General features: G+C 45.8%; 3 protein-coding genes across 4 annotated transcripts in view; 1 reads left to right on the top strand and 2 right to left on the bottom strand.

Moving 5' to 3' along the window:
• Positions 1-148, bottom strand: part of DENND2A (DENN domain containing 2A) — a 60,164-nt gene extending 60,016 nt beyond the window's left edge. For both annotated transcript variants that reach the window (XM_055807929.1, XM_055807927.1), the window contains exon 1: positions 12-148. The gene's annotated coding sequence lies outside the window, so the exon portion shown is untranslated. The remainder of the gene's footprint in view (positions 1-11) is intronic.
• A 1,803-nt stretch (positions 149-1,951) lies between these two features.
• ADCK2 (aarF domain containing kinase 2) lies at positions 1,952-14,035 on the top strand. Its single transcript, XM_027784041.2, has 8 exons — positions 1,952-2,905; positions 3,626-3,772; positions 5,304-5,432; positions 6,086-6,181; positions 8,179-8,430; positions 9,881-10,009; positions 10,673-10,726; positions 11,978-14,035. The coding sequence occupies exons 1-8, from the start codon at positions 1,988-1,990 to the stop codon at positions 12,119-12,121; spliced, it is 1,869 nt and encodes a 622-aa protein (XP_027639842.2). The 5' UTR covers positions 1,952-1,987; the 3' UTR covers positions 12,122-14,035.
• On the bottom strand, positions 13,234-27,980 carry LOC114011618 (uncharacterized). Its single transcript, XM_027784053.2, has 10 exons — positions 27,331-27,980; positions 25,344-25,435; positions 24,989-25,160; positions 23,538-23,766; positions 22,384-22,940; positions 21,348-21,489; positions 19,965-20,209; positions 18,214-18,377; positions 17,283-17,526; positions 13,234-16,957 (listed from the first exon to the last, which is right to left on the bottom strand). The coding sequence occupies exons 1-10, from the start codon at positions 27,412-27,414 to the stop codon at positions 16,760-16,762; spliced, it is 2,127 nt and encodes a 708-aa protein (XP_027639854.2). The 5' UTR covers positions 27,415-27,980; the 3' UTR covers positions 13,234-16,759.
• Positions 27,981-27,988: the final 8 nt, after the last annotated feature.

A 27,988-nucleotide genomic window follows, 5' to 3' on the forward strand; every position in this document is an offset into this window, starting at 1 on the left:
CGCCCCCCTACCTTCCTCGGCAGCGGCAGGGGTGGGGGGCCGTGTCCCGGCATGGCGGCGGCGCCCAGCGCCGGGCTGGCGGCGTGCGGACGCGCGGCTGGGGGCTTCCCCGCCCGCCGCGCCATGCAGCGCCGCGCCGCTGCCACCGCCCCCCGCCGCCCCGGCCCCGGCCGCCCTCCGGCGGGAGCGCCGCCCCGCCCCGCCGCCATGGCAACCGCGCCCGCCCCCCGGGAATACCGCGTCCTGCGCCGCCGGCCCCCGCCCAGGGCGGCGGGGGGCTGGGGCTGCGCGGAGGTGAGGGGGGCAGCTGCTGGCAAGGCCAGAAATAAAAATATTTAAAAAAAAAAGGGGGCGCAAAGGCGCCTTTCTGGTTGCAAACAGAAACACCCGAGGGAAAGCGGAAAGTCCCGACTTGCCACCAAAACAGCACCAGGTACACCAACAGCTTCCCGCTGCTGCGGCGAACCTGTCACGGCATCCGATCAGCTCACAGACGCTTCACGGGAGAGCGGCTGGCCAGGGAAACCTCAAGTCTGCAAAACAATTTCCATCAGCTGGTCTGTTCACCTGTGTGGGGCCATAATCCAGCTCCCTGTTAGCACAGATGTGCTCGGGTCAGGTCTGAGCTACCCATTAAAGCCAGGGAGGGATCTGGATTGGAAAATGAATTAATTCTTCCTACAGGCTTTTTGTTCGCAGTGTACATTAAAATGGAAATCCCCCTCGCAGAAGTGTGCAAATACACCCAAAGCTGGGAGCCAGCTGAACTCCTGGTGTGAAAGGCCACAGCTCCCAGCCCAAAGCATCCCCGCACAGGACAGCGGCTTTCCTGAATCGCCATGATAGCAGCGCAAGTTGCAGCATCACCTCTACGGTGGCTGTCTCCTGACACAAACTCTTTGACAGGCTGTGCTCACACACACCAAACCTCTCAAAGGGGGAGCCACAGATGATGTTGTCAGCTGCATCCTCAGCAGTGGGTACATTAGTTTCGATTTTTAAAAGGCACATGTCCTTTGCAAAGGAAATGAGCAATCCTCTGTATCTGTGTAATTACAGACAAGGTTAACACGTTGCCAGCTGATGCAGGAATAAGCAGGAGACCCAGCACTGCCATCAGCAGACCTTTTGTGGGGCAGAAGGCCCAAGTTCCAGAGCAAGCCTGGAAAGTGAAACAGCTTGTTAAGTCTACTCAGCTACCATCACCTCAGGAGGCTTTTGCTTTTAGTTTCTTTTACTAGTATGGATGAATCATCATGTGCCCTCAAAGACATTACTCAAAGCACTGATTACTTCATTAGTACCCTGCTAAGGAAACCACTAATAATCACAGCACTTCACCTGCCAACATATGGCCACCACTAGAATGCCACAACTTTTGCTTAAAAATAAAAGGTCATTGCTAGCTTCCTACATCATGGAAGAAAAAGGAGAGACAACCAACACCTTACAGTGGCTGAAATACACCTGGTGTGTGTCAGCCCCATTGCTTCACCACACCAGTCTGAACCGGGGTAGGCTCAAAACCAAGAGGGCAAGAGCCCACCTTAACCATCAACAGGGAGGGAGGCATGAAGGCTTCCAGCCCTAGCAAGGGCCCTTTCCCTCTCATCCTCCTCCGGTATGGCCTGAGGCTACAGCCCGAGCCCGAGCCCGAGCCCGAGCCCGAGCCCGAGCCCGAGCCCGAGCCCGAGCCCGAGCCCGAGCCCGAGCCCGAGCCCGAGCCCGAGCCCGAGCCCGAGCCCGAGCCCGAGCCCGAGCCCGAGCCCGAGCCCGAGCCCGAGCCCGAGCCCGAGCCCGAGCCCGAGCCCGAGCCCGAGCCCGAGCCCGAGCCCGAGCCCGACGCTCCCTGCGAGACGGGAACAATCACCTCACAGCTCGCCGAGGCGCTCGCTCCTGCCCCTTTAAGGGGCGGGCCGCCACCGCCCGCCGGCGCTGATTGGCCCGCCCCCCTTCCCCGGCGGCCGTTGGCGGCGGCGGGCGGACCATGGTGGCGGGCGGCGCCGTGCGGCTGCTGCCGCTCCCGCGCCCCCTCCTCGGGTGGGCCGCCGGGGCGAGGGGGGCGCTGCCCGGCTGGGCGGCCGCGGGGCGCGGCGGGCTGCGTGCCGGGCGCTGGGTCGCGGTGGCCTTGGCGGTGCCCGCCGGGACCGGCTGGAAAGAGAGGCCGGGGCAGCGGGGGCCGGTGTGGGCGGGGGAGCGCGGCCCAGAGCGGCCGCCCCGCGGGCTGCTGCGGCGCGGGGGGCTGGCGCTGCGGCTGGCGCTGCGGGCCTGCGGGTTGCTGCTGCGCTTCGGCCCGCTGCTGCTGCTTTACCCGTTGAGCCGCCTGTGGCCTGGCCTGGGTGCCCTGTGGCTGCGGCTGCTGCGGAGGGCAGCCGAGGCGGCTGGCCCAACCTGTATCAAGCTGGGCCAGTGGGCCAGCACCCGGAGGGACCTCTTCTCTGAGGCCTTCTGCGATGAGTTCTCTAAGCTGCACGTGGAGGTGAGCCCACACCCGTGGGGCCACACCGCCGAGCTCCTCAGGAAGGCCTTTGGTGAGGACTGGACGGGAGTCCTCAAGTTCCGAAGCCGGGAGCCGGTTGGCTCGGGCTGTGTCGCGCAGGTGTATAAAGCCTATGCCGACCTCACGGCTGTCGCCGGCTGCCAGGCCGAGGAGCTGGTGCGACGCTCGGAGTTAAGGTCTGCTTTTGAAGCGTGGGAAGTGTCAGGCTTTAGAGGTCTCCTCAGGTGGCTGAGAAGGAGGAAGAGCCGGGAGATGTGGGGTGAGAGGAATGGGGCGGAGCTGAGCCCAGCAGACTGCTCCCAGGGAAGGCCTGCGAGCCGGGTGTCCTTCATGGAGCAGATGGCCAAACCACTCCTGAATGCAAATCCTTCATCAGCCAGGCATCTCGTGCCTGTAGCTATTAAAGTAAGTCAAACGTGTCTGGTAGATGGGTGAAAACAAAGCGTGCTGGATGAGGCCAATCCGATCTTAATTCCCATGGAGATGGGTAGCTGGCTAGGGCCAGGTGGAGTGAGAAAAGTGATGCTTGTCTCCATTGGTGTCTTTTCCTCAGCATTTGTGTTCCAGCCAGCTGTGATCCAGACTTGCAGTGGCCCCAGCTCTTCCCTGCCGGGAGAGCTTGTGTACACATACTGCCTATGGCACCATTTGACGTGACATGTGGATACCAGAAATGCCAACAAGGGCCCAGTTTACATTAAAAGAATGAATATTAAGCTTCATTTCACCTTCCAGACAATGAAAGCCCTTCTCTGCTCACATGAAGAAATCTGGAACAGATAAGTTCTTTCCAGCAAAGTTTATTTACAGAAATCTTGTATTTGAGCTGTGCCAAATACTAGTCAGTACTACATGGCAGGGACAGGGCAGGAGCATGAAAGCAGTAGAAAATGGCATTGGGTGAGACCGTAGTCTCCAGCACAGATATAGTCCATTTGACAATTATACAGTGTTTCTCCACAACTTAATCCATGGCAAATGTGAATTTTTTTTGAGGACTAGCTGGGGAAGCCTTGTTAGCTCCAGTCTAATAAGCTGGGTTTTGTCTATTTGGAATGTATCACTTAAGATGATTGAAATGAAGCGTTTCAGGAGTTGATCCTGCCACTGTTCGTTCTTGTGCAGGTTCTGCACCCTGGGCTGGTCCACCAAGTCCAGATGGATCTGTTTATAATGAAGATGGGTAGCCACATCATTGAACTTCTCCCTGGATTCAAGTGGCTCAGTTTGACAGAGATTGTCAAGGAATTTGAGAAGCTTATGATTCAGCAGGTGCGTGCCATGCCATGGTCCCCATGTACTGAAACAAAACTGCCCTTTGTCTTGCTTCTGGCTGGCTCTAACTCTGTTCTTAGCGCTATTTTTTAAAGGGTTAGATGAAGGCTTGCTTATTCTTTATTCTTGTCAGTCGCATAATGTTACTGTAGGAAAGTTTATATGCTTACAGCGTTAAAAAGCAAAGCAATTAAAAAATCTAACAATCTTTATTAGATGTAAAAATCTTTTTTTAGACTTTGAGTATGTTTTCTCGTGAACAGCCCGAACAGCCAGCTAGCCATAGTCACAGTCCTTTTTGCACCATTATGAAAGACGAACACTGGTGAGAGACCTCACCTTAGGAAAAGAATCCAAACAAGTGCACAGATGTGTTTTTTCTCTTTAATCCTATGCATATGTTTGCAATCTGTACTCACTGGTCATGTTTGTTAGTGCTGAGATATATATACAGGCATAACTAATGTACTTTCACATAAGTTATTAATATGTTTTATGTTGTATTGTCATCAGGCTTATAGTATTGGTAAAGTTAAGCTTTTCAAATAGATCTGAAAAGTCCTGATTCGCTAATGTCTTCTAAAGACACAGTCCTGAAACATCCTTACTACCAAACTTGCAAAGATTTCACTACAGGCTTAATTAGGCTTAGGTTTCTATTAAAACAAACGATTACCTGCTAATTCTATTTTTGCATCTAGACTGCAGAGTCTGAAGTCTGTTACGAGCTTTTGAAAGCTTTAATTCTTTTCTACTCTTGCAAAAAATCTGCACAGTAAATCCATGTTGTAAACTGTTGACTGTATTCAGAGGTTACTCGAGGTCATTAGTACCAGTTTAGTCCAGCAGAGTTTTTGGTGGATGCACTGAAGACTGAGAATCAGGAGAGCATCTGATATGCTTGTTGTAATTTCCTTTCATTTCTTTTTGAAAGAACAAGAAGTATTCCTGGGGTATTTCTCCTTGCTGGATGAGGGAGGTGAGGCCTCCTTGAGCAGCAGCAGTGGGCAGGAAAGATACCCTTGTGTCAAGGCATTGGATCACTGAAGAGCTAGGGCCAGGACTTTACACAATGGGGTTTTTTGTATGTGTTCATTAAATTTCTTCCTGCTATGGCTGCCTAACTGTAAAACAAGGCAAGGGCTGCAGTTCTTCTAGCCTGTCTGCCTGCCTTGCTATTTGGACAGTAAGCTTTGGTTCAGGATCTGTCTTACCCTTGAAAATGATATAGTCCTGGTCTTTTTTGAGACACCATGCCTATAGTAAGAGTCACATGTACTTTGAAGGTGCTGGGTTGTGGGCCATCCGCTACTTAGTCTGTTACTCTATTCTTCCATCAGGAAAGCCTTATAGCTTTGAAGAAGCATGTAAGAAGCACCACTCTATTTTGTTTTCATTCTAGCTTTTGGACTAGTTTTGTTGGTATTGAGTATTGCACCGTACGGTCATATCCTCATACAGGATCCTGAAGATCTAATTCGAACTGAATCTAGTTTCCAACCTCCTTTTTTTTTTTTTCTCCCTTGAGATTGACTTGCGCTATGAAGCCAGAAATTTGGAGCGCTTCCGACAAAATTTCCTAGATGTTGATTTTGTGAAGTTTCCAACTCCCCTTTGGCCTTTAGTAACGACAGATGTTCTAGTGGAAACATTTGAGGTAAGAACTGCAGGGTCTGGGATTGGTGGTAGCAGTGAGAAGGCCTATAAGAGAATAAGCCAAGGAGGTGTTTTTTTGAGGAGGAGTGATCAGAGGCAGAAGGATGTTTTCTCTTATTTGCTTAAAGAGATCGCTGTCCTTCCTCAGTGTCTCTTCCACTCTCTTTGTTTGTAAGCAGTGCATCCCAGAAGACAGGTGGCAGGCAGCTCCACATAGAAGTGAACACTTGGCCTGAAACCAAGCAGACCAGCAGTGTGTCCAGCCACCATGTGCTTGCCTGTGCTTGCAAACCAACACCATGCCTCAACTCTCCTTTGTGGTGGGTCAAAGCAAGGAGCTCAGCAATCTGACACTTTCTGATGCTTGCCTCACTTCCCTTTGTGGATGTCTGAGTCACAGACCAAAGCTACTCTCAGCCTTAGGTTTTGTGCTGTGATCCTGGCAAGAGTATTTCTGCCCCAGGCTATATCACACCCCCTTTCCAAAAACCAAACACTTGCTTTTCTCATCTTCTCCATCACATTAGGTACAGCCTCTATCGAGCAGGTCCTTTCTACGGTATTGTCACCTTTCCTCAACTCTTGGCATCTAGGTTAAAGTATGGTTGAAGGTGGGACACAAGGTGTGTTTGACTCCAGCTCTGTCTTTTTCAGGAGAGTGAGCCTATTTCGCACTACCTGCATGCGGACATTGCCACAGAGCTGAGGCAGAGAATTGCAAAGATGGGCATGGACATGCTGCTAAAGATGGTAGGCACTTGGCTGAGGCTAGAAGTAAAGGTTGTTTTCCTGCAGAAGTTATTCATTTGGGGTAATAAGACAATATGGCAAAAGAGAGAACCATTTTGCTTCCCACATCTCCTACTGCTCTCCCCATGGACTCAGATATATGGCTGTACCTTTTGGAGATGCTAGGTATCTCGTGGTAACCCAGGACTTGGGCACTGTGTAGCTCCTGAGCTGGCTGAAGGAGGATCTGTACCTCATGTGCAGTGTAACACGATCTGAGTAAAGCCTGGGCTAGATACACCACTGCTTTTGACATGGAGATTTTTCCACTGTAGAAGGGCAATCTGCTTGCACGCAGTAGGGTCAGCCTATGCAACTTGATCAGTGTATTGCTTAGGAAACCCACTAATCCATTTAATGAATATTCACATATTACCCAAGTACTGTGAAGTGCAATGTAATTGGCAAATACCATGTTCTCTGCAGAGACTATGGATGCAACTCACAGGTAAAACAGCTAGCTAGTTTCTTCATTTATTGACTCCTCCTCCAAACTGCCTTTTTTAAAGAAAGAACTAAATACAGAGTAAAGAAAACAAACTTAGCCAGATTGAGCTTATGATTCAGCTTCAGGCTGTCTAGTTCTTCTGTGGTTGAAATAATAACACATGATCTGGGAGAGGGTGACACAATTGTCTTGTGAGGAGCCATGAGAACTAGCAGGGAAGAGTTGCAAAAGAACCTCACAGTACTGAGTGCGTGGGCAGTAAGTGTCAGATGAAATTCAATTGATAACTGCAACGTCATGCTAGGCTGGTGGCGAGGCCTGCAGTTTTGACTCCATGTAGTATAACAGACTCTGAAATAGCTCTTACCACTCTGAAAAGCAATGCTGGAACTAGAATAGTTTTATGCTAACACTGGATTCAATGGTTAGGAGCAAAGCAAACCCCCCAAATTTTAGGAGTAGAAAAGAATTATAGAGCTAAGAAACAACATTATGGCTGTAAGTATAACAAATAGCTGTTTCTTGAACGCTCTGTGCAGTTCTAGTCCCTCACTGTCCAGGACTCTCCTTTCCAAGGGCTGTAACAGAACTAGAAGAGGTGCAGAGGAAGGCAGCCAGGATGATTACTGGTGTGGAAAGACTTCCATACTGGAATGGTGAAATAATTTGACTCTGACTATGGAAAGCAGGTAAATTAGTAGTTTCTGACAGATATCTATGCAGTCATGAATGCCTGAGAGTGAGTAATGGATCTACGGTGTATGGTTTCTCAAAACAAGACCAATGAGAAGGATATAAAATTATCAGAGGTTACTTTTTCAGGCAACACCTAAAAAAATCTTTTTTCACACAGCTCTTTTTACCTGGCAATTGGACAAATTCTTAGGAGAAATCCATGAAAGACAAAGATAACCTCCTTGGGGCAGGAAGTTCAGCAGTCCCAGGTGGCCAGGAGGGTTGGTGGGGAAGTTTTCTGTGCTTGCCCTCTTGCTAGTCCTTTCTGGTGCTGAATGCTAGCAGAGGCAGAGAAATGCTATATATTTGTTTCCTTATCTCTTGTTTTCCTTACTTTTCAATACAGTTGTAATGTGGGTTGATGTCCCAGACCAGACAAACTTAACCATTCACTATAACTCATGCCACTGAATGGCAAATGGCCTATTCTTACTGCATTACTCCTTGCCAAGGCCCACCAGTGTGCCCCCAGTTTAGGGTTAATTACCAAAGAGCACTCCTGTTCCCTGCTGGGACTCCTGGCTGTGCTACCTGATCTCTAGCAAAGACATAGGATTGCTTCATACAGCTCTGCTGACTCCCCTACAGTAGTACCCATGCCATCTCAGCACAGCTGGTCTTCTGCAGAAGCCATTTGCTGTGTTGCTGCCTAGGGTGGTGCACATTAGTAGTGACAGTGAACGGACCAGAAACAAACCTCTGCTGTTTGCCTGGGAGTTTTGGCAGGGGCAGGTTTGGTTGGAATGAGCTGCTCTAAGAGTTGTCTGTCCTCTAGGTTTTTGTTGACAATTTTGTCCATGCTGACCTGCACCCTGGGAACATCCTGGTTCAAGGCATGGCCCACGTCAGCACTAGCTGCAAGGAGCAGACGGCCATCGTGGACCTGTGTGACACTCTTGTGGTGGAAGTGAAGCCACCCCTGAGGCGGCTCTGCCTGGTGCTGCTGGATGCAGGGATCGTGGCGGAGCTGCAGAGCGCTGACATGCAGAACTTCCGAGCAGTTTTCACGGCTGTGGTCCAGGGCCAGGTGAGGCCTCTGTTGTGGGGCTGGGGAAGGGAGACAGATGGGAACCCTGATAGCCAAGGCGATAGTTTTCTATTTCCCCTTACAATCCTCCGTAAGAGGGGAGAGGAGACTTGCTAGCCTGGAAGCTATACCAGACACAGGGATAAGATAGCTGCAGCAAGGAGGCTGCCAGAGTGGAGTGATTTCAGTGACACAGGAGATGGAAGGTGTTAAATGGGAAGCGCTTGCCAGCACTCCCTGGTTAGCAGTACTTCTGGTGCATGGTAGGACTGCCTGGGAGCCACTTGCAGTTGGGACTGTTGCAGAATCTGCCGGGTTTTGCTAGAGAAGAGGAGGGGATGCATTAACAGTTTCCACAGTTGCAGACAACTCTGGAAATCAAGAGAGACATGGTGGTCTTCCACACGTGTTCCCTTCTGCAGCCTTGCTGCTGGAAAGCCTGTATGGCATCCTCCATTTGCTGCTGTGTCAGCATCTGTAGAGAAGAGGAAGCAAAAGAGGTGGGGGGAGGGTCTGGCCTCTGCCAGGCTCCTCTGTATAAGGTGAACTACTTTGTCCTTCTTCACACTTTTTTAAAATGAACTCTCAGATGGAATAGGGAATCCAGTGGTGGTGTTTCCTGTTCATTTTGAGAACAAGCATCTGTGCTTATAGTTGCATGTTGCTGTTTCTCAGCTGTGAGTTGGATGGTCCACCAACATATCTCAAGGGACATGTTTTAACTCGGTCTGTTCAATCTGCCGAAGCATACCAAGGAGTCAGTGCTAAACTGCGTGTTCAGGCCCATCCTGTGCTGCCAGACTTCTCAGACACAAAGCAAAAACTGCAAACGTTTGATTGCAAGTCCTTAGTGGCTTAGGCTGGGTGTAATTCATGATCTACAGGTGAAAAACTTCTACGGTCTCTGCCAAACCTGGGCCTCTGGCTCTGCGTTGGTGTCAGACATGTCTTCCAAGAAGATCTATAGAGCCTCTCACAAGTGAAGCTTGGGTATGGCTCCTCCCATTTCTCAGCAAGCGTCTGCTGTTGCAGAATCAGCTCACTCTTCCTCTGCAGTTTGCAAATGGAAGGTTGGACTTGGCCCACAGGGCAGGTTGATATACTTTATACCATTATCTCCTCTGCTAAGAAGAAAATGCCAATCCTGTGGGTTTTACTTCCCCCCCAAAACTTCTGATTGCCTGAGAGATCTTTGTTGTGTTCTGCCCAACAAGATCTGCAAGATACCAGCTAAGATTTTTGGACTGGTTCTGCTCTTCCTGCACCTGCTTCTGTTGCTTCACTGGGTCTCTGTTGCTGGAAGAGGAAGGCATAGCCCTGAGAGTTCTCCCCTGCCTCCTCCAGGGACCTTTGCAGCAGAGCCCTTCCAGGGACGATGATGTGCAGCTCCCTGTAGGCCTGCTGGCACCAGTGACCGAGTTCTGATTCTCCTTTTCAACTTGTCTCACAGGGGGAGAGAGTGGCAGAACTGATCCTTCATCACGCCCGTGCTAACCAGTGCCAGGATATTGAGCGATTTAAAGCTGAGATGGCGGAACTAGTGACCAAGGCCCGGGGGAACACCATTGCCCTAGGAAAGGCAAGTGCACAATGTCCCACCCTCACTTACCTGTAATTCAGTGCAACTTGGCTTTCAGAATGGTCCGTGTGGGAAGGCCGGCTCTGATCTCATCAGCACCGCCAACCAGTACTGGGTGCTTTTGGTCTCCCAGGCGCAGCAAAAATCCATAAAATCCTTTCTTATTTCCTCCTAATTGAAAAATGTATTTTGTTCATGTGGGTGTTGTTGGTGGCGTGTTTTGGGGGGTTTGTCTTTTTGTTGGGGTTGTTTGTTGATTTTTATTTTTTTTTAATCGAACATCTGCAGCTCCCTGTGAGGAGTTGCTGAGCCTGGAGTTACAGCTTGGATCCTGTTAGCTAAGGCCAACCTGGGCACTTCAGAGAATGTAGTGTGGTGGGACTGAGTGAAGTAATGCATGTTGTGTACTGCTGTGAGGTCAGACGTTCCCAGCCTTTCTGGGCTAGCGGGTAGGCAGAACCACAGGTCACAGCTGAACTCCTTATCCCAGGCAGGGTGTGAGGGGGATCATACCTTGATGCTGGCTGTTGTCAGCCCAATAATCTTGTCCCACCACTAGAGCCAAATGCTAACAAACACTTAGAAGAATCCTGCCTGTCACGCACATGGCTCAATCTTCTTGACCACAGTTTTTTTGATCAGTTAACTTCTTTTGTATTCCAGCTTCAGGTGGCAAATCTCCTCTCGAATGTCTTCAAACTATTGATGACCCATAAGGTGAGGTCCTGTCACTGTCTGCCTTCAATAGTTGAAAGTTCATTTGGGGAGGGAGAACTACTGCGAACATGAAGGGCTGACAGGGAGCAGGACTGTGACTTCTGAAATGAACTGCTACAAGGGGAACTGCAGGAATGCATCCAAGTGTTGGAGACGTGCTGTTTCTCAGGTCTTGATGCACACCCTACCAGGACCAATTTCTGTTTTGTTGGGTTTTGTCTTAATGCTGCATTTAATGGTTGATACTATTTACTAAAACAAATGTTTTTGTAACGCAAAGTTTTTCCTATCTTTTTTTTTTTTTTTTTTTTTTTTGTCCCTTAGAAGCAGAAAATGAAATTTAATATGTGTTCCACTTGTATATCACTGCATGCTTTCCTCCCTGGACCTATTTCTTGATATGGGGTTATGTAACAGCACCAGGCCATTTTACTGGTTTGTTAGAGGCCTCAAAAGTGAGAAGCTGCTCACAGGACAGAGGTTCCTTCTTATAACTGATACTGTTTGAGGGACAAGTTTCCACAGTTGCAGACAACTCTGGAAATCAACAGAGACATGGTGGCCTGAACTAGAGTTGATGAGAAGGTTGTCGGCAGGCTGGGCAGCCCTGTGGCTAAGAGTCCCTCTAAACATTCCTTAGGTAGAGGTTTTTGTCATTAAGCTGGTTTCTAATAACATGAAATGTGATTTAGGCTCTTATAAAGCAAGTTCTTCCAGCTCCATAAATTCTTCATGCCCTGGTATGCCTTGAAACCGTCGTGGTGTCTGGCTGGGAACTGGGGGGCAGTTTGTTGACATGCAGAGCAGAGGATAGTTTCCTCTGTGATCTGTGGGGGTCTTTTGTGGCCATTCAGAAGGTGAGCTCCCCCTCACACAAATGCAAGTGTTCAAGTATGTTAGATACCACCGCAGCTTATAACTACACTAGCAATAGCGAGCACTTTCTAAGCTCCTGCTGTTCCAATATGGAAGAAAAAAAATCCCATTCCCCTTCTGGGAATTGAAAAACAAACTCTCAGGTTCCCTTAGGGCCCTTGCCCTGAAACTGTTGCCTTATTTTTGGGCCTGATGCTGGATTTCAGTGAGTTTTGAAACTCCCAAGTGATGGAGTTGCAGTATAGTTTCAGGTGTGCATATCTTCTCTCCAGCCTCTTCCCTTCCCTTTCAGCTTAGCTAGAGCTGGTACCTCTGTGGAACAGGCTCAGAAGAAAATAAGGTCTGCTGAGACCATTTAGTCTCTTGTGGTTCTAGGTGAAGCTCGAGAGCAATTTTGCTTCCATCATCTTTGCCATCATGGTTCTGGAAGGACTTGGTCGTTCACTGGACCCTGAACTGGACATCCTAGAGGCAGCTAAGCCACTGCTCATCAAAACTGCAGCTTCTGTCCTTGAATAGACTCTTGTGACTGCTGCCCTCTCACTGTGCAGGGTTACCTGTGCTGTCTGTGAGCTGACAGAGAAAGAAGCTGAAGGTGAGAAGTCACACGTATTTTGGGGACACACCATGCAGTGGTTACTCTCCATTAATGTTGCCTTCAGTTGTTTCAGCCACGCACCAGGCATGGGATGATGAGAAGGTCTATTCCAGAAACTAGGAAGGCTTTGCACAATTTGAGAGTTCTGACTCATTACACAGTTTTAAGAACTAATGTATTCTGGTACTTTTTAAACTGACATATCATGTAGTTTAGGTGCACAAGATCACTGCAGACTGATGAGAAAAGCTGTCTTACTTGTCTAAAAGTCTTTAAAAAGGTGTTCATTGATCAAATCTGTTTTGAAATATATCAGGTTAAATATTTATAATTTACTGACTTAGCTGTCATAGTGGTGTGAGAAATGATGTTCTAACGCCACCTAAGCAACTAATTCAGTCTGAAAAAAGCCAGAAAATCTTTTTGTCTTTTGTACTTTTAACTTCTACTTTTATTGTAGAATTATCCTGAGATCTTGCATGGAGTGGTCTGTTCTTAGTCATTTTGGATGATAAAAACAGACCAGTCAATTTGATTTTTTTCAAGCTTCCATACTCCAGCACAATACTATAGGAGTTTGGATTATAAACAGCAAAAGAAAATATTTGCCTAGACAGAAAACCTAATTCTATAATAAAACCCAACTTTTGGAAATATTTGTACTGGTCTTTTTTTTTTTTTTTTTTCCCTGAAGCTTAAAAAAAAGTAGGGTTTTTTTTGTGTGCGTACTTCCTTCCTACTACCCTCCTTCCTGCTCCCCTAGTCTCACTCTAGTTAACTCAAAACCTTAACTAATATGCAAATTCTTGAGTTTTGTTACCAATAGTTTGCAAAACAAGGAGTCTAAGCATTTTCCTAATGGTTAGAAAACACATTGTAAATGTTTAAAATTAAATAAAGCCAGCAAAAGAGCTAGATCATACATGGCTTTTACAGTCAGTTATTTTAATAGTAGTATGAAAATTATTTTATGGCTGTGTTTTAATAGTGAGAAACACAGTCTATAAATGATTGGAAATACTGTAACACTAAATATGTTTCCAGATATACTGTATGTGAAATTGCAGCAGCACAGGGTGTCTGCAGTGGTCTGTTTTCAGATGGTTAAGCAATGAAGAGAAAGTATATCAGCAGACAAGCTGCTGTTTTATGGTGATTATAAAATAATGATTAATGACATACAATTAAAGTCTGAAAAATAAGTTTAGATTCTGCTCAATCTATTTCATGTACTTCCCATTAATCATTTCATATTCCATTTCCAAATGTTTAAGGACACAAACAGCAGTAGAGTTTAATATCTTTTAAGTTTTAGGCTTGTTTCTCTAAGTCCAGTTAGATTTAAAGTCATAACTAGGTACACTGTTGTCCTAACTAGCACATGATTTTGCATAAAAGAGAACTCAAAAAAGAAGAAAAGCAAGCTCTACATTGAAGAAATTCTCCATGTGCTGCCAGGACCCACTTTCCCGCAGTCATGTGCGTGCCCCCTCCCATTTCCATCCAGCTTGGGGGGTAGAGGTGGCAGGCGCACCACGCTGCAGCGTGTGCAGCCTGGGCTTACTCTATTAGTCACACAGGACTTGGGCAGTCACCCATGTTCTTGCTGAGCAAATTTCAGCCAACTTTTCCAGATGCTAAACAGCATTTAAACCAAATGACAAAATGCCATTTTTAAAATGCAAAATTGTGCCTCGCAGGTAATTTCCATATATGCAGTAAGTTAGAATTTTTTTCAGACCTTAACTTAAACAAAATGTCAAAGCCTTTACTTGTATTTAGGTTCATCTTTCCTTTTCCTTTTTTTTTCCTTTTTTTCTTTTCTTTTTTTTTTTTTTTAAAAAAAAACCAACAACCCAAAAATCTCAAGACAGTTCATGCATATTCTGGATCCTAAATTAAGAATACCCCTTTTAGCTATTTTACCTTACAAACCTTAGAAGAGTTTGTAGACATCTGGATGAGAAACTTAACTTTAACTGTTTTTTTGGGGAGAGCTGTGAAGGCATAACCTCTCAGTTATCTCTGGAGGTATGTAGTCTGAGACTTACTGCTAAGAAACTGCTGGCCATTCAAAAGATTTGGCGGAATGTCAAAGGAGCTCCCTTTTATAAGTTTTCTTAATTTTACATATTTTTTTTAAAGAAACTGCTATTATCACTGGTGCCATGTTCCTGCAAAAGGGGTGAATTTTTATAAAACTTACACTTTTTGCCAAGTGATGTGCCAGAAAATGCGTAACATGTCTCTAAGTGTACACAGAATGTCAGGCAACAACATTTAAATTTTGCATCTAGTTTGGTTCTAGGTATTAAAACAAGGTATTGCAAATACTATATTTTAGCACAGTTTTATGTAAAATAAGAATATCCTTTGATACAGCTTTCAATGTTCCAGCAAGTAAATTGTGCCAAGTCCATTCTCCTTTTGTAAATACCCATGTGAAAAGAAGTTACATTTCTGGCTACCCAAAGCTGATAATAAATAGCATTCTCTGTGACACAGCCACTGTATTTTGTATCTCTAATGATATGAGGAAAAGGGACAGCACTTCAGGATGTGAAAAGCATAACCTCCTCCTCCCCTTTGTGAAAGAAGGCACCTCCACTCATCAGAGTAAGATGCACTAAAACCCCTCTTCTCTCCTTTCCTGTTGCAGAAAACTCTCTTGATGGGCCTTACTGTTTCCTTTCGGGGGAGGGAAGAAGGCCATAGCTTGTCCGTGTGAGTGGCTGACACCACATGCTTCAGTAAGGAAAGTCAGTAAAGCACTTAGAAACAGGGGAGGCATGAGTAAGTTACACTGTGGACTCCAGGTGGTAACTATGTTTTTACCCTATAGCCTGAACGGGGAGCTCTTCTTGTTATAGCACTGCTGGCTACCTTGGAGTCTTACACAATTTCTTAAGTGTCAATTTACCAGTTTGCTTGTCGTTGTAACATTCTCCTCCTTTGTTCATGGTGAACAAAAAGTCTGTTTATTCTGACCAGGCACCCTACCTGCCAAGGTATCTGAGTATGTTCCTGACATAAGATTACCTGCTTTTGGAGACTGCCAGCCTGAAAGCTCGTAAGGCAAAACAGACCCCCAAGCCCACCATTGGGTTTGGTGATTCTCCAAAGACATGTAATTTGGAGAACAGACATTTTTCTCATCACAATGCCTAGAAAGGGTGGCTTGTCACCAGAAAAGCATCTTCCTTTTTGCATTTTGGGCTTCTATAAGTCATTCCTCCTCTAGAGAAATGGCCTATGTATTCCAAGGAGTATGTACACCCTGACAGTAGATTGTCTACGCTTACCTGAAGCCTGAGTTGGAGAGTTCCAAACCGTCTTACCAGGTTTTCTGAAACACCTCTCCTGTCACTGGATCCTGCCCTGCCCTCTACAGCAGTCTTGGCAGGGAGTAGCACAACTCTGTCACATGTATGGAGACTTCTCTGTAGATCTCTGCAACTCATGTGCATGGGACGTTTGCAAGAGTCAGTTGTTAATAATGGAAACTGCAGTGGATAATATACATTGTATTTTAGCATGTACATTTTCATTGCTGCAGGTGTTTGGGTTTTGTTGGGGTTTTTTTTCACATCCATCTGGTGTCCAGCTCTCCTTCCCCATTATTTCATATAACATTGACACAGCAAGGTAAGTCATACAACAGCATCACGTAAACTACAATTCCTATTTTATGTGGTCCATGACCTTAAAGAAATGTGGTCTTTTGGCACTGGTCTGGAAGGAACACAGCAGGACAGAAAGTTCCCAGAATGCAGCAGTGGAAGCCTTTTCAGGCCTGGATTTAATTTCCCTGCAGGCTTGTATTAGCAGGACATAACCTGCGCCTGCGCTTCCACCGCTTCACTTGAGGCACTTATTCCCAGGGCATTTCTCCTGACCTTCGTTCTTGTTCTTCACCTCCTACACTATCATATGGCCTGTGCCCTCACTTAACAAATTCCTTTCTCTGTCATTTACATCTTGAAAGCAGTTACAACCTGATGCCCCTCTGCCAAGCTATAGGTCTTGTGGCCATTGCATCACTTTCGTAACTCCCAGGTCCTCTGTTGCTCCACTCTGGGTTGCCCCATTACGCTTCCACCAGCCTCAGACTCACTACCCAGCACTACAGGTCCTGACTCCTTGGAGTCCCGTGGAAAGAGCCAGCCCCTTCCAGATGCCTTTGGAGCAAAAAGCTGGCACTGTGGCTTTGTCTCCTATTAAATACCAAAGCAGCTCTTGCTCGCCGAATTGGGTCTGTCGGATGGGTCACTGCACATGCTTAAGTTGGAAGAACAATTTGACAGAGGTGGACTAGAGCAGTAACTCCAGAAAGAAAGGCATGTAAAGGACAGAGCAGTGAAAATGCAGTCTGGCTGCAATGAAAGGGAGATTAAAGACCTCTCCAGGAATCATAATTCCACTGGTCACAACTGCATTCAAGCACCCAAGCTCCAGCACACTGACTCACACCTACAAGATACAGATCGGGTCTGTGAACTGCTCAAGGGCCTGCTTACCCACTCTGCAGCTTCCTTACGCTAGCACTGATGCCTGCAGCATTAAAGATTCTCTTCTCTGAGATACTGCTGGAGGTCACAGAGGTTTTGGCCACCTTTTTTCATCTTCTGCTGTGAATGGTCTCGGCTCTGGAACACTCCCCCTTTGGCAGCTTGGTGCTGGTTTTGTTGCCTGTCCTGCTCCCGTAATACTTGTTCCAACATTTCCTGCCGTGACTGCATTCTGCTCCTGAGAAAATCCTACATACAAAGAAAGACATTACAATAGTACAGCCAGCTTTCATGCTGAATTTCTTCTGCAGTTATCATTGGCAGAAGTCAGAAATTGGTATAATCTATGGAAGTTCATTCCTTGCATGCAGAAGTACTCCTGTGGCAGAGAAGGAGAATTTTACTTCCCATCTTTCATTCTTTATACATGTGTCAAAAAATGTTACCCTTTGTTTATTTATTTCTGAATGATATACTTATATTGGATATAAATCAGGTGAAAGACAAATACTCTGGATGGTGCCAGTGCTGCAAACATGGTAGTCAGGAAAAACATTTCTGGAATTGCCCTTACCAGCCTTTCTTTCTCTTGTTCAGAGCTCCTTCCATTGTGTTCTGCCTGCAACTCCTCTCTCTGCAAACGCTGTGTCTTCAAGAACTGTAGCCTCTGACTTGCCTTCCTCTTCTCTAGCAAGAAGGATTCCTTCCTGCTCCTCTCTGCCCCAGCAGCCTGGAGCAGTGCCATGTGCTGCAAAGCCCTGTCTTTGTGCTCCAGCTGTTTCTCCAGCCCTTGCAATGTTCTCTGACACAACTTCTGCCTGTTTCCAAAACAAAATTTCTCAAATTTCTCAGAACGAAAGAGCAAAAAATGAAAAAGACAGTGCATAAGACACAAAGCAGATATCCTGGCGATCTGCACTCAATATTCCAGTACTCTTTCTTAGGTTATGAGGGTTAAACCTGTGTCCTAAACAGAGGTGGCAAAAACCCCAAATGAGCTGGTGCCCGATGTCAGCTAACTGCAGTCATCTGTTCACCTGACTACATCACCTAGTGTGGCCCTGGAGACCAGGAACCAGGGAACTGGATTATCCAGGCAGGGCTGTAGGGCTGATCTGGACAGCTGCGTGGTGATGTGTGCCGGTGGTAGAGCCACAGGGCCAACAGAAGGGGGTGGGTAGGGCAAGGGGGCAAGGACCTGCTAAGCTTCAGTGGACTGTGGGGCCAGGGCCAGGGAAAAGAGATTTGGGAGGCATAAGGACTTTGGGTCTGAGGACAAGACTGAAGGGAATTTGCCCTTGGAGGTAATGCTAAAGGTCCATGTGGGTACTTGCCCATACCTCAAGATCAATTTTATTCCCATTAGTAAACCACTGTGACCGCTCTGCAGAGACTAGCGTAAGGCACAACATGTGATGTTCAGAGACTGAATGAGAGCACCAGGGAGTAGACATTACCAGCCTTCCGACATCTACTACAAAAAACAGTTAGCTCCCAGGTATCACCTCTGGTTGCCCCTGCGCAGCTGGCGTCGAATGCCATCTGCCTCTTGCTGCTGCTTCTTCTTCAGCTGCCTGTGTTCCTCTTGCCACCTTTTGTGCTCCATCTCGGCTCTGTTGAAATCCATCTCTTTCCGTCTCTCCTGAGATGCACCATTAAGGATTGATTTCTAAGAGAAAAAAAACCAAACGGAACCCTTAATCTCATCAGTATATTTTTCTAATGTAAACTGTAAACCTACAAAACCAGAACAACTTAGTCTTCTAATGTCACTCTTGAGCTCTGGAAGCCACACTGGCTCATGAACGTTATAGCGTCACTTCCCATCTGTGCACATGCTGAGTGTGATGCTAAAACCTGTACAAAATATTAGGCTTAACCAACAAAGGGGTGCCTGAAAATCCAATTTTTAGAGCTCTTTATAGGTCAGTAGGCTGTGTTGTTCTGGTTGTTCTGGTGTTGAGCCAATGCTTAAAACTTCCAGTCTTTGTAAAGTCAGCTTCTGGATTGGATAGAAAATACAGGTTCTGACCACATATGGTATTACAGATTGCTTGTGAGATTTACGAGAAATATCTGCCTCCTCCTGGCCAAACACAAAATCTTCCTGGAGTTCTGTGCAGGTGTACTAACTCTCCACTAACTGTTGTCAGAGATCTCTACCCACGGTCAAGCAGTCTTTGTTTTCTTCAATAGCAGCTGCATTTCTGTGCTGGGCAGTGTTCCTAAGTTGCACTTTTTAGTGCAGTGTGCTGTGTAAAGAGATGAAGGAGCACCTACAAGGCTTCTTTTCACAGCCATAGTGAAATACTTACTGCTTTTGTACTTGCAGTGCCCTGTATGAGGGAAGGAGCAGGGAAACATCACCAAAACTCAGACATGCATTCCAGTGTACATTGCTAGAGCTGTTAGGGGCTGGAACAGAGTTTCCACAAAACATTTTCCTCTCTCAAATGCATTCTCCCTTCTCCTGTTCCCCCCATCTGCAATTAGCATGTTCCTGCCATTAACTGCACTGCAAAGAGAATGTCTCCTTCCAGTTCTTTCCTGAGGACACCTCTAATACCACAAGCTGGAAAACACTGTGGGACCTTCAAATAATCCCTGCCGGTCTCGTGTAGCATTTTGACTGATTTCTCTTAACCTATTGATCTGTATGGCTTCCTAGGAACAGTAAACACCTTTGTTCTCCAATGTATTGCTATTCTTTGCGAAAACTGTACCTTGTGGGTGGTTTATGTTTAATGACATACAGAGGGAGAGATCAAAAAAATGAATCGAAGGCGGTTTATAGGTGGGAAGTGAGCAAATGTTGTTTTCCAGCAAGTAAAGGACCAGCCTAAGGATCAGGAGACTTGAAGTTCCACCCCAGCCCTGACAGGCACTCTGCTATGGGATTCAGCTGACTACCTAGACTTTCTCTTTTTTAGCTTTCGATTATCTGTAAAAGAGAAGTAGATTTTTTGCTATCTAATAGAGCTGGCTGAGAGGTTTATTTATAGAAGATTAGATCTAAAATAAAAAACTCTTATAAAAAATGATGAGCTCAAATACTAGAAGTGCCGTTCCTGTACAACACTGATTCTCAAGTGGAAACCTTATGTTTCTATTTATGCATAGCCATTATTCTACATAGTCATAATTTTTGTTGCAGTAAAAACCTTTGAGAAAGAGATCAAAGGAGAGTATATTCTCACATGGCATAAACAAATCATTTGATCCTAATAGCTAAATCTAGTTTGGACCAAATACTTACTGTAATGCTTTTGTCTTTTAAAAGATTTAGAGGATTTGTGGATCTCCTAGTCTGCACATTGGAGGCACTGAGTGGTCTCTGTGCATGTAGAGCTGATTTGATGGTCAGGCTGTCTTTCTCTAGTGATTGATTCACTTGGTCAAAGAAGCTTTGGCGCCTGAAAGGAACCAAAGCACTGGTTCCGAGGGAAGAGCTCCTTTGGGAATGCTGGATTGGAGCTTCTGTTGCTCTGGACTCAAAAAGACCTTTCAAATAAATCAGGGCAGGGACATAAGAGGTTATAGGCAGCTTATAAAAAGAACACTTTTTTTTTTTTAAAAAAAAAAGGTTTTCTCATATAAAAAATATTCAAACATGACTTTTATAACATTCTTCTCTGAGGAAGTGGGACATTTTTAGTCTCCATAAAACATGCCCCAGCTTTCAAAAAATAAGTCTGCCATTGCAATCAAGCAAGAGTTTTGCCTAGTAACACAAGATCACCGACTGTACTTACAGCTACCTCGGCTAAGGGATTGCTTACATGGTATTTCGCAGACAGACATAAGCTGCTTCTGCCAATGCTCTGAGACAGGAGAAATTACTTTGGGCACAACACTGTGTTAGCAGAGCTTTTGGGTAACTGAGAACATGAGCAGAGTTTGCTTGCACCTTTCTGCTAAAGACAGCATGGACCTGAGTGGCAGTTGTTGCACGGAATGATGCTGGAACACCAGCTGGGAGGAAATGTGCACTCCTGTTTCATTTTTCATTCTCCCTCTACTGGCAGTGACACAGAGCAAAGCAGTAACAGAGAAAGCTTTAGGCTTTCAGAGTCATCACTTAAATGTCTGTAATTCTCACAAAATAGCTTAAATGAGAACAGCAACAATTGATTAAAATCATGATCCATCCCCTTTTGGATCATAAGGGAACAAAAGTTTACTCAATGACATTATAAAGCAATCAATTTCAGCACAGATAAGAGAAGGAGTGTTTTGCAGAACAGTCCCAGTGAGATCTTTCTGGTATAGGCAGTCATAGTTAATGCTACACATTATTTTTTAAAGTAAGGAAATTGTATAATAAATAATATTTATAGTGAGCATTACAAGGAAGGTTAAGAAAACCCAAAAGCTGCTACTGCAGTAGCTGTAAAAGCCCCAAGCCCCCAATGCCTCTGAAAATATTTTCACCTTGAGAAACTTCAACTTCTCAAGCCATACTACCATTAATACCTACATATAATACTATGTAATGGTGACTATATTCACAGCATGGCATTATGGTGTCTTCTTTTGAAACATCAAGAACTATGGCAACAGATTTTAGACATGATGGCCTGCAGCACTGATACTGTGTGACAAGTGTTATGTTTGGATAGAAAAGCTACAATTTTAATACCTTGCTGGTGTTTAAAATTAACCTCGGTTTCAGCATCTTGTTGTCTGCTGTCTGCTTCTTCCTTGTGGACTACCTCCACTAACCAGCTATCTGTGTTGACAGCAGCATCAACCATAGTGTGAGCAATCTCTCTCTGAGGACTCTAGAAATAACAAGAAATGCAATCGTAATCCAGATCTGATAAGGAAAAGGTTAGTTTCATGAATTTACATTGTAAGATAAGTTGCAACTGAAGTTTAAGAGAATAACAGCTCTGGGGGAGTTCTTTACTAAAGAAACAACTCCTAAGTAGAGTAATTTCTGATCACTTTGAGGGTTTCTCTACATCTTCAAATGACCTAAAACTGGCAGTACTTCTGCCTGGAAGGGTCCAAGCTGGTACAAAAGAGATCAGGCCAGAGGAGCTCTGGTTGAAAGACAGTCACCTTTCTGGCACATGCCAGAAATCAGGATTCTAACCCTCGCAGGCCAATGGAGAAAAGCCTGGCAGTATCTGGTGCACATTAACCTCCACCTTTCTGATCCTCATCCAGTACCCTGCTCACAAGCAGTAAATCAACTACCGAGGATCACAAAAGCCTCTTTTGGTCTTTGACTGCGAGAGATGACGCCTTTAAGAGGGTGGAGAAATATCTTAATAGAATTATGCCAGGGACTGCCTTGATATGGAGCAATCCTTACTGTAATCCATATCTGGTCTAAAGTCTTCTGTCTGACACTTTTTCCTGCCTCTATCTCCTTCACGCAGAGGTAAGATGTAGAGGAACTGGGCTACGCAACACTTTCATATTCTGCATCCATGGAAGAGGTACTAGGAGTCTGCTCCTATGACAACTTCTCTTTCCCCAGTCAAAAGATCAGAAAGACAGCACAGAGCAACGTCTCTCCATTCTTTAGCAGGCATACCTAAGAGCCAGGCCCAAAACCTCCAGTAATTTTTTGGCACCAAGAGCAGAAAACCTGAGGTAACGAAGCAGACATTATACAAATAGCAGACCACGTGTTAACAGAAGAGCCAGGGTGAAGCACTTTTTACCTTCTTAGGTTCTGTAAGCTCATTGTCCTCTTCCAAACAAGACTGAACATATTTTGGAACATCTTCTGTCTTCAATCTCTTATCTTCCTTTTTCTCTTCCTCTCTGGAAACACTTTCTGGAGATGAAATCCTCATTTCAGACAGTTGCTCTTCTATTTTCTTGCTGAGCTCTTCTTTAGTCAGGCTCGATCCTGGGATGAAGGCGTCTTCCTGCTGCATTTTGCATGTGTGTTCCCAGGCTGCAAGGCAGCAATGGGGAAGCAAGGTACACCTACAACTGCACTTAGCACATGGCTGAGTCAAATACAGACCCCTTGACCAGCAGTCCAGGTCTGAGTGACCTTGTCTGTAATGGCCTGAGGCTCTATAACCCGGTGTCACAACATATGGGTAATCCAAGCTTGACTCTACCAACATCTGCCTGGCTGCTAGAGGCATCTGCAGTTCTAGGATGATGCGTTCACTTAAGGGCAGAGGAATCTGCAGAGCTTGGTCAGAAGACACCTCCTTAGTCTGCCCATTCCAGAAATTCACAAGCACTACCCTTCTGTTGTATGCTGTGCATATTAGGAGGGGTGGGGGAAAAAAAAGGAGGCAAAGAATGTATTAGCATGTTAACCTGTGTGATTTATCTCTTAGAAAGCAGGAGATAAAAGTAACAGCTTATGTTTCAGACAGTTATGTAACAACTTCCATGACTTTTTCTTTATAGGTTTAAAATTTGACCTTCTTTTGAACTTCCTATGAAGACACAGCAGATAGCAGAATTCTTGCTTGTCACAGCGAGCCAGGATTTTGCCCTGCAAAAGCTGGACACCAGACTAACAGATAGGCAGGTGAATACTCATAAGGGCCAGGAACATTTTTTTCCTTGCGCTGGGAGGATGTTTCCCCCCGCCCCCCCCCCCCCCCCCCCCCAACTTTTTAGGAAGTTTCCACTCACAGAACAAAGCAAAGGCTAATTTTGTGAGGTGCATTAATTCTTAATTCTAGCACTTTAAAAACACAGGCTTAGTGCCAACAACAAAAAAAGATCATGAAGAGAGCCCAGGCAGCAAGTGGTGAATCCTCCACGACTGAGACTGTCCTCTTTTCTCTACAGTGACCAGCAACTGTGGCAAGTCTAGGACTATTAAGAATACCAATACCCGTACCTAAATGTGCCTCCTTGTTCTCCATAACCTTTAGCACAGTGCCTGGGCCAAAACGTTCAGCTCTAGCCTCCCATGGTGCCAAGACCCTGTCTCCCGGAGCAAGAGGCTGTTGCCTGGCATCGTCATAGTGGAGAATGTCGTAGAGAGGCGTTTCCTGCAAGCAGAGCTGTACCTTGCCTTTCAGACTGCGGCTTTTGTCAAACTCAATTAAAAAGCGTTCCCTGGAGGCCTACAAAAGTAAAACATGCGGTTTGCAAGACAGACATCTGGGTCCAATTAACAGCCAAACATAAACGCTAAGAAGGAAGTGGCAGAAATCCCAGGAAGCAGAACGTGATCTGGGAATGCAGCTTTCCTCTTCTACCAGGTTTCTCACTGTGTCCATATTGGATTTTAAAAGTAATTGAAAAGCGGGGCTTACGGGGCTGACAGCCTTTCCCTTCCTTTCATTATGGACTTAGATTTTAGTATGAACACAATTAGTACCCTAAGGCAGAACTTTACCAGGAAAACCTCCCATCAGAAAAAGAGTAGCCCAAAAAAATTGCTATGTATGATGCAGTTTGTTACATAGTAATCAAAATGATAACAAACTAGTAAAATGTGGTAACTGTCATGAGTTTAAATGTTTTATTTTAAGCCTTCAGCAATGGATGTGGGGGAAGCTCTATTGCTTAACAACATGGCTTCGTGGTAGATTTGGCAGTCCTGGGTTAATGGTTGAACTTGATAACATCAAAGGTCTTTTCCAACCTAAATTATTCTATGATTCTACTGAAATCTCAGCCTTCTCTTCAGCTCTATGAGTGCACTTACACAAACAATGCCGTCAGCTAATGTCACTTATGCTTTTAGCTGTCCTGATCTGTTCCATCCCGCACTGGAGCTTACAGCCGTCCTCACCTATACTGGCATCACTATTTATTTAACTAACTTGCAAACTGCAAAATGAACTGGATTTTTAAAGAAAGCCTGCAGGGGGTGGATTTTCTGTCTGGCATTCAAAATCATCTCACAAATCCCAGGCGCATAGAGGGAAGAGGACAAGGAAAGCTCTCAGTTTGGTAAGGAGGAGGTGGTCCCTGGAGGCAGACGTTTTGGATTACTATTATGCTTTTTAGCTAATTAACTTTGCCGCTAGACTGCGCAGAAGTAGACAATAGGGATAAGGGACTTGTTTTGTTTGATTGTCTCTGAATGACAGCCTACTATACTACTATAACTACTAAAATGGATCGCGCTCCAGGCTGCTTTTGCTCACAGTAAACAGCCAGTCATCCTCAGGCTGGGATGAAATGGGATGTGGGGAGACAACAGCGGTTATGAAGTGCACTGTCTCACAGGAGAGCCACCCCACAGCAAGGGCATGGGACTGACGAGGCATGGGAAGAACAGGGAAAAGACACACAGATCCTCTTACAGCACAGTTCCCAATAAACAGCTACTGTTACCTCTTGGGCAATGTGGCCCAGGTAGTAATGGCCATCAGCTTCTCTCCTTGCCAACACACGAGCCCCCCTCACGAGACTAGAAGCCTCTGGGGATGAATCAATGAAATTCCTTTTTGCTAAGGATATCAAGGGCATACAAAGGGAATCTGGGTTCCACGCACAAACAGGAAAGCTGTGGAAAACAAAAATACAAGAACTAATGAAGACCTTGGCAACAGAACTTCTGCAACTTGCTGCAACAGAAACAAACTAAATCCACATGTGACACCCGCCCCACCACACAATAACTGCCTTTGTTTCCTAGCTTTTTTCTTCTCTGCATTTCCAGTGACTCACCTATAGATTTTGAACTTACTCTGTTACTGGACATCTTGGCAGCAGAGAGCCACAGGGATCTTTATTAGCTGTGTGACAACACTGGGCATATAAGTTAGACCTGGAGCTTCCCTGGAGGGAGAAAGGTGGAGATGGAAGCAGAAGATAAGCATGATTTTTGAACAATTAAATCCTTAAACAGGAATATTATTTATAAAATTTAAATTTACTTTCCAGTATATTACATCTCTCTTTGTTTTAAATCTTCCATCATATCTTGCGATAATATGCTGTTTATCTGTAAGCTCATCACAAATGGTTTTAAGAAATCAAGCTTGGAAAGAAATATTAAAAAAACAAAATACAAGAACTATATGATAAAAAAAACCCCTTGTGCTTCCGCTGCTTTCTATTCAGCTGCTAGATATGTAGCAGGTATAGCAATGTTTCTTCAGTTGTGGTGGGATATGTTATTCAAAAGACAATGGGTCATTTCAAGTATACATAAAGCTATAGTAGATATCCATTTTAGTCCATCTCTGATCCTATCATCATTTTATTCTACCGTGTAGGAGGCACTAGGTGTGTGATTCTTCAGAACAGTTTTACTTTCTTACTAATTCTTATGACTTTTATAGTAAAGAGCTTTGAACCTGGAAAATACACCAGTTTCTCAGGACAAGGCACAGCTTGGAGAATGGAGAAGCAGAATGGAAACAGGGTAGGGGTTCTGGAGCTGCCTCTCGCATCCCCAGGTGCAGGTGCTCAGTGATGATGCAGGCATATCAACCCTGCTGGCTTCCTCCCAGTCTGTCTCCCTGTGACTCTCAAACAGTAGTGGTCATCTGTGTATTCCTTCTTGTACCCTGCTTCTTACGCAGCTTTCCAAAATCCCCAGGCAAGCAAGAGCTGTAAGGTCAACGAAATGATCTGAAATCAAGGAAGAATGAAGGTGGGGACTGAGTCTAGGAAGACAAAATTGCCTCTGCAGGTCAAAGCCAGCAGTGGAGCCATCTGGCCTGAGTAGGATGGAAAATGTGAAATATCTGAGAAAATGCCATGGGGAACAATATGCCAGGGACTACAAGGGAGAAAGACAAAATGCAAGGGAGTTGGGAGGTGGAGTCGACAACAAAACTATGAACCTTATATTAAAGTGTTAAGCTTTTATGGAAAAAGATAAACTCATGTTGCATTAATCATGTGTTAAGTAAAAACAGTGGTTGAATGGTTTGCTGCTATTCTCTGTGAACTGTTGCTGAAAATGCATTAGGGCTGTTACGAGACTCAGAAGAGCAGGAAACTTAAAATCCCTTAAGTACAAGGGCATCCGCAGGGTAGACAAGCAAAAGCTCTACTGTTTCAGCTGACGATGTCATATGTTTGGGATGTTAACAGATTCAGAAGATTTTGTTATTTATTTAAAATACAGAATTTGACCACCCTCACCTAAGAGTAAACCAACACTGAAGTCTGTGAATCGGGATATGTTGTAAGCAAAGCTGTACAGTCACCTAGCTAAGAAATGTAAAATCAAAGCAAGGCATTTGTTTTTTCCTTCGGGATCTTCACTTTTACCTGTCAGAAACACTTCTTTTCAAGTGCTGGTCTGTGAAGTTCAATAAAATCGCTTTACAGGGCAAGCTTTTCCCTGCAAAAGTAAATGGAGCTAGACCAAGACATACCCAAATTTGACTCCAAGTGTTGGCAATGATGCCTTTTGCTCAGGGGCTATGTGAAGTGCTGTCTTTCTTCACAAGCAGAGATTTAAGGTACAAGTAACATACAATTAAAGGGTGTTTTCCCTTTTTCCAGCTCAGGATGTCAGGTACAGCCTGTCACAGAGATGCCAAACCTATTTTAAATCTTCATCCACAGACTGCTTTGTTCACTAGCTGCCAGGCTAAACAAGGTTACTCTTCCAGAGGGTCACCGAAACTCTTCCCCATTTCTGCTTTTGAAGTGTCATCCCATAAAGATTCAGGAGGAACTGATGAGTGTGCACTAATTTTATATTAGCGGCATACCTTTCCAGGAGCAGTAGGGAGGAGCCTGATTGCTTGAAAGGACCCCCCCGATTGCTTGGCTGCTTTCTCCGTTATGTTTTGCATGTTTCTTTCATGAGCACCTGAATCTCTCAGAAGACACGCAACATGTACTGGATATGACTCGTTCTCCACAAGAAGTTGGCAGGTTTCCTCTGACTCTTGCTCTGGGAGTCAGTGATCAGACGCACCGACTGGCAGGCTGGGTCTTCAAACGCCACAGCCCAGCCGCTCCAGCTTTCGTGCCATTCCCAAGCCACAGGGACCGGACCCGGCTGCTGCTGCAGCGACGCTCCCGGGGCGAACGCCTGCCTGGGCAGCTGCAGCGCTCCGCCACCTGCGGCGGGGAGGAGGAAGAAGAAAAGCCCACTCACACGTGCAGGTCCTTGCTAACCTGGGAAGTTTGTGGAGAGGGTGGGACAGGCGTGAAATTCTTTATTGGGCATTTGTGTGTCCGCCGCTGCACTGCCTGTGCGGTGGCCGGCCCGCAGCGGGGCCTCGCCTGGGCCCCCCGGCTGGCGCCCTCCCGCCCCCCGCCCGCCTCGCCTAGCCAGGGACGCCACAACGTTGCAGCAGGACGAGGCTCCGCACCAGCTGCTCCTCCAGGAACGTCCCCGCCGCGGGGGAGAGGCTTCGGGCC

This window comes from Falco peregrinus, chromosome 6 (genome assembly GCF_023634155.1).
Source record: "Falco peregrinus isolate bFalPer1 chromosome 6, bFalPer1.pri, whole genome shotgun sequence".
NCBI lineage: Eukaryota > Metazoa > Chordata > Aves > Falconiformes > Falconidae > Falco > Falco peregrinus.

What these genes read in the sequence shown, in the direction of transcription:
- ADCK2 (XM_027784041.2), top strand. Translation starts at nt 1,988, where the DNA reads ATGGTGGCGGGCGGCGCCGTGCGGCTGCTGCCGCTCCCGCGCCCCCTC. An exon ending in ACACCATTGCCCTAGGAAAG is followed by an intron (nt 10,010 to 10,672) that starts GCAAGTGCACAA and finishes TTTGTATTCCAG; the next exon opens with CTTCAGGTGGCAAATCTCCT. An exon ending in AACTATTGATGACCCATAAG is followed by an intron (nt 10,727 to 11,977) that starts GTGAGGTCCTGT and finishes TTGTGGTTCTAG; the next exon opens with GTGAAGCTCGAGAGCAATTT.
- LOC114011618 (XM_027784053.2), bottom strand. Translation starts at nt 27,414, where the DNA reads ATGCAAAACATAACGGAGAAAGCAGCCAAGCAATCGGGGGGGTCCTTT. An exon ending in TGGGCCACATTGCCCAAGAG is followed by an intron (nt 23,767 to 24,988) that starts GTAACAGTAGCT and finishes TTACTTTTGTAG; the next exon opens with GCCTCCAGGGAACGCTTTTT. An exon ending in GAACAAGGAGGCACATTTAG is followed by an intron (nt 22,941 to 23,537) that starts GTACGGGTATTG and finishes TAATATGCACAG; the next exon opens with CATACAACAGAAGGGTAGTG.